The sequence below is a fragment of the Pseudochaenichthys georgianus genome, chromosome 22, assembly GCF_902827115.2.
Source record: "Pseudochaenichthys georgianus chromosome 22, fPseGeo1.2, whole genome shotgun sequence".
NCBI classification, from domain to species: domain Eukaryota; kingdom Metazoa; phylum Chordata; class Actinopteri; order Perciformes; family Channichthyidae; genus Pseudochaenichthys; species Pseudochaenichthys georgianus.
The window spans coordinates 9124894-9140377 of NC_047524.1; the positions used below are offsets into that span (position 1 = coordinate 9124894).

Here is a 15484-nt window from a genome sequence, read left to right on the forward strand (position 1 = left end):
CTCCCTCAGCTCAAACACAATTCCAAAAGTATGGAAGTCAGCTTATGTCTTGCCTTTGCTAAAAGGAGGGGAGGCAACTATTTTAAATAATTATAGGCCAATCTCTAAATTGTCTGTTCTGGCTAAGGTTCTTGAATGCCTAGTGAGTGAACAGGTAAAGGAGTTTTTATGTACAAATGACATCCTGTCTAAACATCAGTCAGGCTTCAGAAAGCAACATAGCACCATCACTGCCACGATGAAAGTGGTGAATGACATTACGAGTATTTTAGATAATAAGCAGAGTTGTGCAGCTCTATTTATTGACCTTTCCAAAGCGTTTGATACCGTCGATCATCGCATCTTAAAGCAGAGGCTACTCAGTATTGGCCTATCCAGCCTTGCAGTGGGGTGGTTTGTGAACTACCTCTCTGAAAGGTCCCAATGTGTTCACTTTGATGGGCTGTCTTCTGAGTGGTTAAACATTTCTAATGGTGTTCCTCAAGGTTCTGTTTTAGGTCCACTTTTATTCTCCATATATATCAACAGTTTAGGTGAAAATGTGGATGAAGCTACTTTACATTTCTATGCGGATGATACCGTGATGTATTGTGCAGGTCCCTCCATTAAAGAGGCTGGTGTTAAATACAGGCTGTTTTTAACATTATTCAGACTCAGCTCGCTGAGCTTAAGCTTCTTTTAAATGTTGATAAAACCAAAGTAATGCTATTTTCAAAAGCTAAAAAGACACCAGAGTCTGTTTTGGATATTGTTACTATGCAAGGACAAGTACTTGAAGTCGTTACCTGTTATAAATACCTTGGTATCTGGCTTGATGATTGTCTTACTTTTAAACTTCATGTCAATAACCTGCTTAAAAAGCTGAGGGTTAGACTAGGTTTCTTTTTCAGAAACAAGTCCTGTTTCTCGCTTGAGGCCAGGAAAAGGCTCTGTGACCTTTTTACCTGTGCTGGACTATGGTGATTTGTTGTATATGAATGCACCTGCATATTGCCTGTACAAGTTAGATGCCGCCTATCACAGCGCACTGCGATTTGTCACAAATTGTAAAGCACTTACTCATCACTGTACCCTGTATGCCAAGGCAGGTCTGCCATCACTTACTGTAAAGAGGCTTAGTCATTGGTACACGTTTATTTATAAAGCTTTGTTGGGTAAACTCCCGTATTATATCTGCTCTCTGATAACACAGAGAGTTGCAAGCAGCTATTGTCTGAGATCGCATGATATAGTATTGTTAGATGTGCCAAGAGGACAAGGACTGACAAGGACTGTGCCAAGAGGACAAGGACTGTCTTAGGTAAGACAGCTTTTATGTGCGCAGCTCCACTTGCTTGGAACAATCTTCAGCAAGAATTGAAACTGAGCAATCTCATTCCTCTGCACGTTTTTAAAGCTAGCCTAAATGAAATGCTTGTTGATACAATGGGCACTTGTAAATGTCTATAACTATGTATCCTGTAAATATAATGTATAATGTCCTTTATTGTTTTATGTTTCATGTGGAACCTATTTGCTGCAGGTCTCCCTTGAAAAAGAGATCTATGATCTCAATGGGACCAATCTGGTTAAATAAAGGTTTGAAATTAAATGAAAACATCTATCACTGTGTATATCACCATTCAAACATCTTTTAAAAGTTGAACAAACTCCACACAGCTCAGTAAACACTGTGAAATGTTGACTTTATTTGATCATTTCAGTAAAAACTAACGTTCATATTTCTCTTTTTGATTATAATACTGATGAACGTTCAAAACAAAGGACTTTGGCAACTTACCACATACGTTTTAAAATGCTTAATAAGCACCGTAACTTTCATGATATAATTTCTCGGTCATAATCGGTTGTTTCCGTGAACGGCCGACTGTTGAGTGACGGCAAATGCTGCGGCTGCAATGCATTGTGGGGCAGCATTTTCTCCTCTCCTTTCTGTTAGGGAGGTCCAGTGGTTCCTAAGCTAAAGGAGGTTATAAAGGAAGTTTGTAACCTCCTTTCCTTTCATTTAGAGAATTGGAACGGCACTTATCATGGCTGCCACTGAGGGACTTCCGGGTCATTTCACTTGGTTAGGAAGGTTCCTAAGCTAAATGGACTATTGGAACGCAACCTAACTATCACAACTCTGGGTGTTTCTGCAACGCCCTCCCCTCATTTCCTCTCATATCCTCTCTTTCCTCATTTCTGTACTCCTCCTTTATGCCTTCTCCTTATCCTATAATCTCTCCACTCTTTATATCCGCTCCCCTTTTTCTCATAAACTCCCCCTAATCTGTCTTTTTCACATCAGTCTTCCCTTTTTCTTTCTCACCATTATTTCCTGTAATCATCGTACCTATTTTCTCTTTCCTTTTTTATTTGTTCAGGTCTTTGTGTCTCTTCTCCTATTTGTATCTTCTCATTTCCTCATGTCCTCCTTTTTCCAGCTCTTCCCTTCTTGTGTTCACTTTCTTCGCATCTGCCATTTTCCTCTTTCACTGGAAAAACTGAAACGATGTCTTTAATAAAATGTATTGTGAACACATTTCTCATAACTGTATGAGGTTAGGTGAACGCAATAATATTACGTTCGAATAGAAAATATCAGGTTCAACTAAATATTATTGCTTTCAACTAACCTTATACAGTTATTAGAAATATATTGACATTTAATTACTGTAAAGTCTACATTTCAGTTTTTCCCATTTAACATTTCTAATGTTTGCTTCTAATTTCTTTCTCTTCTTTTGAAACGTCTCCTCTTGTCTCCGCTCCTCTAATTGTAGATCTCATCTGTCACATTTCTCTTCTCCTATTATCTCCCCTCTCTTCTCTTTTCTCTCCAGTCTCCACTAATCCAAATTATTTTCTCCTCTGCTCCTTTTATGTCACCTCCTCTCCTCTCCTCCATGCAGTACCTCTGTAATGTTGTCAGGACATGCTCTCATTAATAACCTACACTCTGAGAGTCTTTGCTAGTGAAGCGTGAATTTTCGTTCGTTTGGGGATGAATAGAGGATGTTTCGCTGTGTGTGTGTGTGTGTGTGTGTGTGTGTGTGTGTGTGTGTGTGTGTGTGTGTGTGTGTGTGTGTGTGTGTGTGTGTGTGTGTGTGTGTGTGTGTGTGTGTGTGTGTGTGTGTGGAGGCAGAAGACAGACGGACAGAATGAGAGGAAACACGACGGGTGTCTGGATGTACATGTGTTGCCTCACATTGTTTAATGGGGCTGGACCAGGTTGCGGTCTGCTGGCCCAATATGTTTTAAGTGTGTGTACAGTCGGTGGGCGCATGGATCTGTGCCAGACGTCCTTGAGTTTGACCCTGTTAGGAACCTTGCCTTTGGGCATCCCATTGCCCAGTGCTCATTACTGCTGTAGGCTCACACACACACACACACACACACACACACACACACACACACACACACACACACACACACACACACACACACACACACACACACACACACACACACACACACACACACACACACACACACACACACACACACACACACACACACACACACACACACACACACACACACACACACACACACACACACACACACACACACAAAGCCATCCTCTTGCGTGCCAACATCCACCTCCAGTTACAGGTAGATTGCAAGTGTGTGTGTGTGTGTGTGTGTGTGTGTGTGTGTGTGTGTGTGTGTGTGTGTGTGTGTGTGTGTGTGTGTGTGTGTGTGAGTGAGAGTGAGAGTGAGAGTGAGAGAGAGAGAGAGTTATCCAAGTCCAATCTTTTTCACGCTCTAGGTAAAAGAGCAATTTGTGAGCACCCCTTGTTGAACCTCATTAGAAAAAGGGTTATTTTAAGTGTCACACATCAACATGAAAGATAAGGTAATGGCTGCACTCAGGCAATTAGTGGTGACGGGGGCAGGAAGTTAAAGGAAGTTAGAGAGTGAGAAGAAGTTGACGCAAGTATAACAAGGATGTGTGTGTGTGCAGCATGTGTGAATGTGTGTTAGATTTATGCTGTGTGCCACCTCTCTCCTGAACTCCATAAGGAGCCGACAGGTGTACGAGCCAGCATGCAGGCTTGACACTGACTGATTCAGTGCTAATACTCACACACACACACACACACACACACACACACACACACACACACACACACACACACACACACACACACACACACACACACACACACACACACACACACACACACACACACACACACACACACACACACACACACACACACACACCCACGCACGCACACGCACGCACACAGACACACACAGGTAATGTATTGTGCAATAAGTGTTGTCTAACCTCAGCAGTACACCTGGCTTTGGCAGGGAGGCAGAAACAAGGAGGAGGGGGAGAGGCGGAGGACGAGAGAGGGTGATTAAATAGTCTAGTTAGTCCACAGAGTGGTTGAGAACATTTAGAGCGTGGTCATTCATCAGTATAACACACACACACACACTCTACATATACACGCATATTGATTGCACACGTTATGTCTCTGCTTGGTGAACCAGTGAATACCCACAGAAAAACAGCACAAAAAGTTACAAAAAAAGCCATATATATACACACACACACACACACACACACACACACACACACACACACACACACACACACACACACACACACACACACACACACACACACACACACACACACACACACACACACATACACACACAAACACACACCAGCACAAACACACACCAGGCACAAACACAATTTATCTCTAAAAACAGATGCATTTTCTACCCCTTACCGTTATAAGTGTGAACACTGGCTCATTAAAACTCTTCAAACTCCCTCCCACACCTCCCCTCTCAAACTCCATCCCTCTCACAGAGGTTGGGAGATAGAGGGATAAAAGCGAGAGCCAGGGAGGATAAGGAGGTGAAGCAGGTGGGCTGTCAAATGGGAGAAGATGAGGCAGGAACCAAAAAAACCAGGTGGATTATCAGAGCAGACAGAATGAGGAAGCTAACAGGAAGGATTTCTACAAATAGGATGAAGAATGAGCAGATTTGGGAAAGGACAGACCGGGAAACAGGGAGGAGAAGCAGTTAAATAGGAAGGAAACAGAACTAGAAATGATGGAGAGCACGAATTAACTGAGAAAAGAGGAAAGCAAAACAATAAAGGACAAACAGGGGAGAAAAGGGATGATGGAGGAAAAGTAGTAAGCAGGAGAAAATAAGAAGAAAAGCGGCAAGATGGTGAATGATGGGGTAATAAAGGTTACGGAAGAAGACATACAAAAATGATGTATGGAGGGAGAATGAGGCGTTTAGTTGGCGATTAGTAAATGGGATGAACTGGGAGGTAAAGGAGAAGAGGCAAGGACATGTTCAGAGAGAGGAAACAGGAGGGGGGGGGGTGAGCAGCAATTTCTCCTTCTGCTCTCAGTAATTCCTAAATATGAAGTCCCTTGTTATCAATGTTTAGTTTTAATCTTCAGCCTAACAGTCTTTTTCATTATCAGGATAATGCCGCTTATTACCTCTTCATCGGCAGGAACATTATGACGGATGGGTCCCAATCAACCCCGGCATTAATACGATCAGCGTGGACATTAGCACAACCAGTCAGCACGCGGCTGATAATAACTCATGATTGTTGTGATTTAGTCCCAATGCCACGACAGCTGGAGCTGCATTTAAGGACCATTAGTTACACAGAGATGGCAAGAGGGAGGGGGGGGAGCAGGGGAGAGGAAGGAGAGAGCATGGGAAGGAAATGCTGGAGAAGGAAGTGAGAGAAGATGGAAAGCAAGGAGGGAGGAGAAAATTAGAAAGTGAGAATGATGGGGCGGTGCTGAAAGACGAAAACAAATTATAACGCTGCATTCACAAGCGTGTTTGGATTCAATTCCTGGAGTGTTTGCTGCTTTACTGTAATGGGGTTCATTCGAGCAGGTGACAATAATGGAATTCAAACGAAGGCGGCTTCAAATAACGACAAAATGAATCCTGAAAATGCAGGTGTTGGTCGTCTTTCAGTAGAAAATGAGTTCTGTGGATCTTCATGGTTACAAAAGGGATTCAAAAGCTTAGATTAGATCTGTGACAGCGAATGATTCACTTGATCTCTATGCTCATCAAACCCTTCACCCCTTGTCTCTTATTTGCCCTACATTTGCGATGTTTCTCCTCTCAAATATTCATGTTTTTCCTTTACTTTGCCATCCATTTGTACATCACATAGTCAGCATTTGCTCATGCTTCGAAGGTCTTGTATAACAAAATGAATCAAGGACAAACTCATTTGCATTTTCAGCGATGTGTTCATGCGTTCTACATTGCATCAGAGAAAGTAAATTATAGCTAATAGTCCTTCATGCTTTGCTCAAATCATACGTTGTTTTCAAACTGCTCAATTAGCCATTTGTGTCTCCTGTTTACAAGCTGTGGTTCACTTGTAATTGGGCAGCTTACACATAAAAGGAACATTTTCAGAAATACAAGGTGAACTTTTCTATTCTATAACAGAGAAAACAAAAGATAATCACTGCCAATTTGCAAAAGAAGATAGTGGACTTTGTTTTTCTGCAGAGCTAATCTATCACTGCCCTACATCTACACTGAGCAAAGTCTGTGTGTGTGTCTGTGCAAGAACAAAAAAATGTTGCTCAGCAGTATCAAAGAGCATAGGAAGTGAACCCAAAAACTTTAGCTCTCCCGATAGCATTGCGGCACCCTGCTGTGAAACACTAGCTCGCATCGTACGTCCCTCGCTGGGACGGGGGTGTGCGTTCGCATGTGAGAAGTGGGGCGGCACGAACAACAGGGTAGAAGCTATCTCACACAACTTGCATCAATATTAAATCAGACCACATCACCAGAGGACCAGATCAGTGTTGCTCACACACACACACACACACACACACACACACACACACACACACACACACACACACACACACACACACACACACACACACACACACACACACACACACACACACACACACACACACACACACACACACACACACACACACACACACACACACACACACACACACACACACACACACACACACACACACACACACACACACACTCACCAACGTCTATTACACAGTAAGTGGAGCACTCCTTATGAATATTCCACACTTCTCTCTGTTAAAAGCTTTCTATCTGCGTGACATCGCTGGCAAGATGCTCCACAGCTGTCAAACCGGGAGAGAGAGAGAGAGAGAGAGAGAGAGAGAGAGAGAGAGAGAGAGAGAGAGAGAGAGAGAGAGAGAGAGAGAGAGAGAGAGAGAGAGAGAGAGAGAGAGTGAATTGGTTGGGTGGGGGTGTTTTCTGCATGTATCTTGTCATCATCACACAGCTGTGAGAGACCAGTTGGACCTGAGAGAGATTCAGGGGAAGGCTATCCTGCTCTGTGTGTGTGTGTGTGTGTGTGTGTGTGTGTGTGTGTGTGTGTGTGTGTGTGTGTGTGTGTGTGTGTGTGTGTGTGTGTGTGTGTGTGTGTGTGTGTGTGTGTGTGTGTGTGTGTGTGTGTGTGTGTGTGTGTGTGTGTGTGTGTGTGTGTGTGTGTGTGTGTGTGCAACTGAAACATAACAACCGTCAATTCCGAGCAGTGCACGTGTGATTATTAAGTCATTGGTCTGTCCCATTTACAACATGTTTGCAGATGTGTGCAAAAAGCATGTCAGCTGTGTGTTATAGGATTATAAATTGAAAAAGCAGTCATCCAGCTGTTCGCATAATATCAACCCTGTCTACCAGAAACTACAATTATACACTACCAATTTATTTTTCTCAATTAAAGTTGTGAAAGGAAAATTCATTCATCATCATCATGTTGTTTGTGTGTGAGTGTGTTCATAAGGCTCCTAAAGGAATTGTTCAACATCTTGGGAATTATGTGTATTTGCTTCCTCGCTGAGATTTTCTCATATAATTATGTGCAAGAAAGCGAGAAAGACAATTTCTCAAAATGCTGAACTTTTTCTTTATTGCTTGGGAATAAGATGTCTCCTCTTCTGGCAGGGAGTGTAAATATAATATTTAGACAAATGCGACGGAGCAGCAGCTAAATGTATGGTGGAAGGATTTCTGGGGATGCTAAAAGAAACAGTGTTCAGAGCTGGGATTAAAGTCAAAACATGTACAATGGAACTCTTGAAGAGAGCGCTCCTTGGGGCGGGGGGATGCAGCTCACCTGAAGACATATTAGCACCAACGTGGGAAATTCACCTCAGGTATACTCAAATAGATCGAGAGAAGCTGTGATATGTTTTGTGGAGGGATGACAACCCCCCAGGCTGTGAAATAATCATTGCATATCACAGCCTGAAGTGGGTTAATGCTTTTATAAGATAAGATAACAGTTATAAACATGCTCTATGTAACAATAATGAGTAATGTTCACAGTAACATATGCACATGGCACACTACTGAGGCTGCTGCTAAGGAATGTAGGCTACACTCTCATTTCTTTTTTTTAGCATTATTAGGCAATTGTTTTTGCAATATAGTTTGCCTTTTTTTTTAAAAAGCCCTGATGGATGACATTTATAACTGCAGGCTTTCCTTTTTTTTGGTATAGGTGCAGGTGTGTTGCTCAGTCGATATTGGCCCACTTTCTGAGGCACCCAAATGTTAATTTTGAGGCTTATGTCTCTCATAGGAGGGAGTGTTTCTGCTGCGTTCCTCCTTGTCTACATATTGTGGGCAACAACCTCTTCTTCAAGCAGCTATGAATGTTGTTTAGCACTTTAATTTCAACTAGAGATGGGCACCGCACTATCTCACTCGACCCCCCTCGGTTCTCAGTTTACACAGAACCTTAAATAAGTACAATGGGAGCCAGAGCCTTTTCTTATCAAGCTCCACATTTGTGGAATCAGCTTCCAGTTTGTGTTCGGGCGGCAGACACCCTATCCGTTTTTAAGAGTGCGCTTAAGACCTTCCTTTTTGATAAAGCTTATAGTTAGGGCTGATTAGATTCAGCCCCTAGTTTTGCTGATATAGGCTTAGTTTGTCAGGGGACATCTTACTTCTTCCTTCTCTCTGTCTATACCTGTGTACTCTCATGTTCCGATTAACCCAGCTTCCCCACATTTCTTTCTTTTTGGTGTCTATATACGCTGGGATCCGGAGTCATGGATGATCCTGCGGTCCTGTGTCCTGGATCGCGAGCGCTGGATCTCGAGTCGTGGCTGTGGTCCTGGATCATCGGTCCTGGATGGATATCCTCGTGGATTCATCTTCCTATTATACACACATGCATTTCCAAACATCTGGTCTACCTATGTTGCAAATGTATTATCTTTTCAATTTACACACGGCATCTATTGCACGTCTGTCCGTCCTGGGAGAGGGATCCCTCCTCTGTTGCTCTCCCTGAGGTTTCTCCCATTTTTCCCTTTAAACTGTGGGTTTTCTCCGGAAGTTTTTCCTTGTACGATGTGAGGGTCTAAGGACAGAGGGTGTCGTATTGTCATACTGATATTCTGTACACCACTGAGACAAATGTAACATTTGTGATATTGGGCTATATAAATAAACATTGATTGATTGATTGATTGATTGATTGATTGATTGATTGATTAAATGTTTATATTTTGCATCATGTCAAAGCGAGCAAGTTTTAATTACTTTATATCTATTACCAGTGGTAATCCCACTATGACCCTGTTGCTATGAAACCATGACAACACATTAGACTAATGTCTTTTTTCTTAACATGTTATGATACCATAAGTGGTATATGTTCATTATATCACGGCTACCCAATCACATTGCTTGGTTGGTTGATGCTAACCATTGTATATCATGTGAAATATAGTTTTCCCTGGGAGCTATATTCTTAATCAACATTAACTATTTTCTGCAACGGCTTGAACGTAACGGACCTTCATTTATATTATATTTTAATTGAACATTTTTCTTCTCATTAAATTGTGAGAAAACCAAATGAATTACTTAACTTAATGATCTTTCTTTCATAGTGTATTAGTAGTATATAAACATAGTTTTAAGGATACAAGGTTAACACACACACACACACACACACACACACACACACACACACACACACACACACACACACACACACACACACACACACACACACACACACACACACACACACACACACACACACACACACACACACACACACACACACACACACACACACAACATGCATGCAGCAACGACCTCAACCACGTACCTTTTACCCTTTAAATCAGCTTTTTACTAATGACGTCTTGAGCATAGCCCTCACAGGTGACTTTCCCCCACATTTTCTATTCTTGCACGATCCAAATGTGCCATGCCTGTAAAAACACTTCTTATTCACACATACACACTCTCCCTGCTCCTCACCTCTCCTTGGCACCTCTCCTCTGAGGCCTCTGAAGGCAGCTGGCTGTGAGAGCAGCTCCCTGCTCTATTAAAACCAGACCTCATCTCATCTGCCATCTATTCCACTGTAAATACACTCTGTATGTTCACAATGTGCTCTGCTTTCCTTGAGTACCTCCACCCGCCGTCCTCTCTGTACTGGCAGTGAGGCATATATTAGGTTCTTCAAGGCTGAGTATCCTTGAACCATTATAAAGTGCCTTTTTAGTGCTTCCAGTGCATATATCCAGCAGCTCAGAGCACTGAGGGAAAATGTGACCAAAGGACGTTTGACTCTTTATTAAAACGATGGTACACTTTAAACGACACATATTTTGAAATGTTCTGTTAAATTGACAACATTGACCAATTTGAATTGTAACATTACAACTCAAGTACTATCTTTTGCATTTTTGACCACCACAACAATACGTTCAACCTACACTTGATGGCTTAGTTGCCTTTTCATAGACCTTTTAGCTCCATTAGCCATTTCTAGTCTTGAAATCATATTCATTATAAGATTACTGTAGTTCCTTTCAGTACATTTCCTCAAAGCCTCCACCAGCGTTAAATCTATCTGATGTTACACTCTGTAAATCCGTTTAGCAGGATGAATACAACAACAAAAGGATGTGTCATCTTCATTGTGTGACTGTGGAAAATATATATACAAAGACGTCATGCGATGAACATTAATACAGCATCATATTTACCGGTCAGATTACACATTTTCTGTTCAAGTAAAAACACACAAGAATTTAAACAATGAATAATCTTCAAAAGCAAGAAAAGGAAAAACACTCAAGACGTGCTGCATGTTCCTCATCACAGCATGTGTTCAACGTGTGCTGTTGGAGGAATCAGCATGAATCTGCATCAAAGGACAAGAGGGATACATATTTCATTTCATGTGAAAGTACCAAAAACAATAAAATATTCACTTTTCCTGCATTACTATGAGACCTTTTCAGGATTTGTATTAAAAATGACTCTAGCCAGGATTTTAGAAATGCAGAGTTCCTAGAAAATCCAACCCTTACTCCGTAGAAAATGTGCCCAGACTCTGAAAAAGATGTCCTCAGTGGTAGCTAGGACCCTACTTTTAGATGTTTTGTGTGATACCAACCAACAAAACACTGATAGAAAACCCTCTGCAATAGGTTTAAAAGCTAAATAAACACAGGTTGCATATCCTTTTTATTGATGTGAAAACACAGGGGGAACTACAGCAATATAAGTTATAATACATTAGGTTGTTAGTAGTCATGCAGCAACATACTGTAGGGAGAGCCGCAAAACAGCTTTTGCAAACATCTGCTAAGTTGTACTCAATAATAAAAGGTTCCCAGTGGTTGGAAGGAATCACTTTGCAAACAGGTGTTACATTTACTGAAGAACATTATGTTAGCTTTGCCAAATGAAATGAAAAGACCCAATCTATTTAAAAAATGAACAAAAGCAGGAGCTCACAAGCCTTAGCACACAGTGGGAATAATGTGTGCATTTGATCAAACGAGAACAGTATCACAGATGTGTCCTTGGCCAACATTAAGATTACATCTACCGGTCTGATTTAAAGAAAAAGAAAAGTTATTCACGAATCTGTGTTAACATGAAACACATGTGTTGCTGATGGTAGGATGATTAATAGAAATGTTCACCTAAATGGTGGTACCAGACATTAGCTTCTCCTTAATCTCCTCTATCAGCTGGACAAATTACAACATCATATTGAATTGAAGGGGAGAGTGCTTCAGAGAGGTTGAGACTAATCTTATTTTACTAGGGGACATAAATCCTAGAGGTCTTCGGCCGTTCCTGGACTCATTCCCTGCAGTTTTAAAGGTTAAGAGCCCTCTATAAATAAGCAGGACACCACATTAAGTTTCTGATCAAGATGAGGATGCACAAGACCTTTGAGCGCTGTTGGGAAGTGTCATGTGGCATAAATTCCCCGACTTAATTGACAGCGATTACTCTCTAATTAGTCTGCGGAGACAAAGAGGCGTGATGAGGGTGAACCATTGCTGTCAGTGTTAACACAGCGATGCTGTCGTGACGCTCCGAGGTGCAATCTACTTGTGTCACAGAGTGAACCACTTTTTTTTGGTGTGATTGCATGGAAACAACACTATTGTAAAACTGTCACATGTTTGCTTAATTAAGCCATTATGTGTGGAAATTCTATGTGATAACTGTATCTTTCAAATACGTTTTCTGTCTGTGTAACAATCCCAAAGGTATGATTGAGTGCCAGCGTGCATTATTGAGCCGAATTGTCCATTGTCCTGGGTTGCCACAGTCAGACCTTTCCCCTTTAAATTGGGAAACGTATGTAGTTTTGTCAAATTGGCTACTGATTATGATTTTACAAAATAACTTCACTGCTGAGATCAGGGGACAAGGCAACACTGTCTCAACAGACTATGGAACAATAGTGGATGATAAACAACCCATCTGTTTTACTTGGGAGAGAAAATGAAGGCACATTTAAGAAATCTTACACAATCTGTTCAACAAGTCCTCCAGCCCAAAGAACAGATTTGTTAAATGAGAATTTTACAAATCTGGCAAACCAATCTTCAGGATGGCATCATTTGACAGTGTTCTCCAAAACGTTCACTAATATGGACTCCAGGATACTCTGCAACTTCTACAGGTGCACCATAGAGAGCATCCTGACTAGCTGCATCAGGGCCTGGTACGGCAGCTGCACCGCCCTCAATCGTAAGGCTTTACAGAGGGTGGTGAAAACTGCACAGAACATCACCAGGACGGAGCCGCCATCCATGGAGGACCTTTACTCCCAGCGGCTCAGGAAGAAATCCCTCAGGATTACAAAAGACCCCCATCACCCCAGCCACAAACTGTTCTGTCTGCTGCCGTCTGGCAGGCGTTACCGCAGCATCCGGACTAAAACCACCAGACTCAGGGACAGCTTCACCCCACAGGCAATAAGACTGTTAAACACCTGAACTGCTGAAACAACATCCATAACATTCTGCTACTTAGTAATTATTTCTCTATTTCTCTAATATATCGTTCCAATAACTTGCATATAGACTCTTATTGCACTATTTCACTTTTTTAAAACAATTTTTCTTGTGACCTAATATTTTCATCGGCATAACTACACTGTAGCTATGTTCGTATGACAAAATAAAGAACCTTGAACCTTAATGATTTGTAAAGCCATCTTCACACAGGATTATCATTACGGGACCTTATGTAATTTAGAAAGTAGTCATGGCAATTTAACATTGGATTTAAGATCAAAGACAATAACTGTAATAATAACAAATAACTAGAGGTCTCCACGCAATACTAGTCACTTACCAATTTAACGAATGATCTTTTTCTGATTGGCCACTGGTAAAGGCAGGGCAACATATTTGACCCTGAAGATTTGTGTCCTCTTTGGGGCAGTGAGAACAAGATGTGACACATCACTGACATCACCATATTTCAGGCGGGGAACATGCTAGCACACAGCTGCTTATCACACGGAAATACGGTGCGACATTAGCATTAATTTAGAGTCATGTACCAGGCCACCTGGTTCTGACAGACCTGCTGTACACCGGCTGGGTACAGCTGCATGCTGCCTCAGAACACTTGACACTTCAGAGACTGTTCTGCCCTTCCCTCGTCATATTAGCTGTTACATATTTTGGCTGCAACTCCCCTAAAGTTGCTTTTAGCAGAGCGCTTGTGGTACAGATTTAAACTTTGAAAACATACAATGTAAAACAGATTAATTTAGTTGTAATTTGCATCTCCATTTAGTTATCAAAATTAATCCGCAGGCACTCAGACAGACTGGTAAATTGAGAAAAACAAACAGACACACATAAGCTCTCTCCGGATCTCAATAACACACACACACACACACACACACACACACACACACACACACACACACACACACACACACACACACACACACACACACACACACACACACACACACACACACACACACACACACACACACACACACACACACACACACACACACACACACACACACACACACACACACACACTTCTGTTTCCACTCTCCTACGTTTCCTCCATCTCCCTGGTGGTGCTATCAATGGGGTGAATCTGTGTCTGTTCCCTGCAGCGCTACATGAGCTCCATCGCCTCGCCTGCATTGAGTGGCCTGTAACATGCAACACTCACTCTGTTAGACGGTTAGCCTCAGACAGACGGAAAATCTATATGAAGAAGTGAGAGAGAGATGAAAGAAAGAACACCCTTAAACGCACTGTAGGCCATTTGCTTTGCCCATACCACGCACACACACACACACACACACACACACACACACACACACACACACACACACACACACACACACACACACACACACACACACACACACACACACACACACACACACACACACACACACACACACACACACACACACACACACACACACACACACACACACACAGGATGATGATGATTATTATTACCCCTCTCCTTGTGGAGTTTTGTTCTGACCTTCTTTGTCCGTCCCCCAGTGCGCTGCTGCTGCTGGGGCTACTTGGTGGAACTAGCCAGAGGGCGCCAGGGGCCCGCTGAGGCCCTGTGATGGATGGACCACGCTTAGTTACTGAGAAAAAACTCAGTTGGTGCAGTGCGTTTGCTTTGAATGGATGTCCAGTATGTCAGAGTGTGTGTGTGTGTGTGTGTGTGTCTTAGATGCGGATAAAAAGTGCATGTCTGAGGTGAAAGGGAGAAGTCAGGCAGTGGTTTTGAAGTGTGTTATAACCTTGACCTCGCTTCTGGGCAGGATAAGGCCAAAGTCTGTCTTTGTGTGTGTGTGTGTGTGTGTGTGTGTGTGTGTGTGTGTGTGTGTGTGTGTGTGTGTGTGTGTGTGTGTGTGTGTGTTTATGTGTGTGTGAGGGACTATAGCTGACAGGGTTTTAAAGGCCAGAGGATAATCTAACCTTGGCAGAGAATATGTTGGACTTGAGCCAGCTTCAACTTCACCTTAATCCCCGAGCCTCGTATATCCTTCAACCAGACTCTGTAGAGACGATGGCATATTTCACTTTATGACCTGATCATATCTCCGAAAAATCTCCACCATTACAACCCCAAAAAAGCTCACTGAATATCCCCCGAAGAT

At 42.3% G+C, this 15484-nt stretch overlaps 1 protein-coding gene across 1 annotated transcript in view; it reads left to right on the forward strand.

Moving 5' to 3' along the window:
• Positions 1 to 14944, forward strand: part of otomp (otolith matrix protein) — a 35107-nt gene extending 20163 nt beyond the window's left edge. Inside the window, exon 9 of the mRNA XM_034111946.1 lies at positions 14874 to 14944. Coding sequence (XP_033967837.1) covers positions 14874 to 14944 — 71 coding nt within the window. The remainder of the gene's footprint in view (positions 1 to 14873) is intronic.
• The last annotated feature ends 540 nt before the right edge of the window (positions 14945 to 15484 follow it).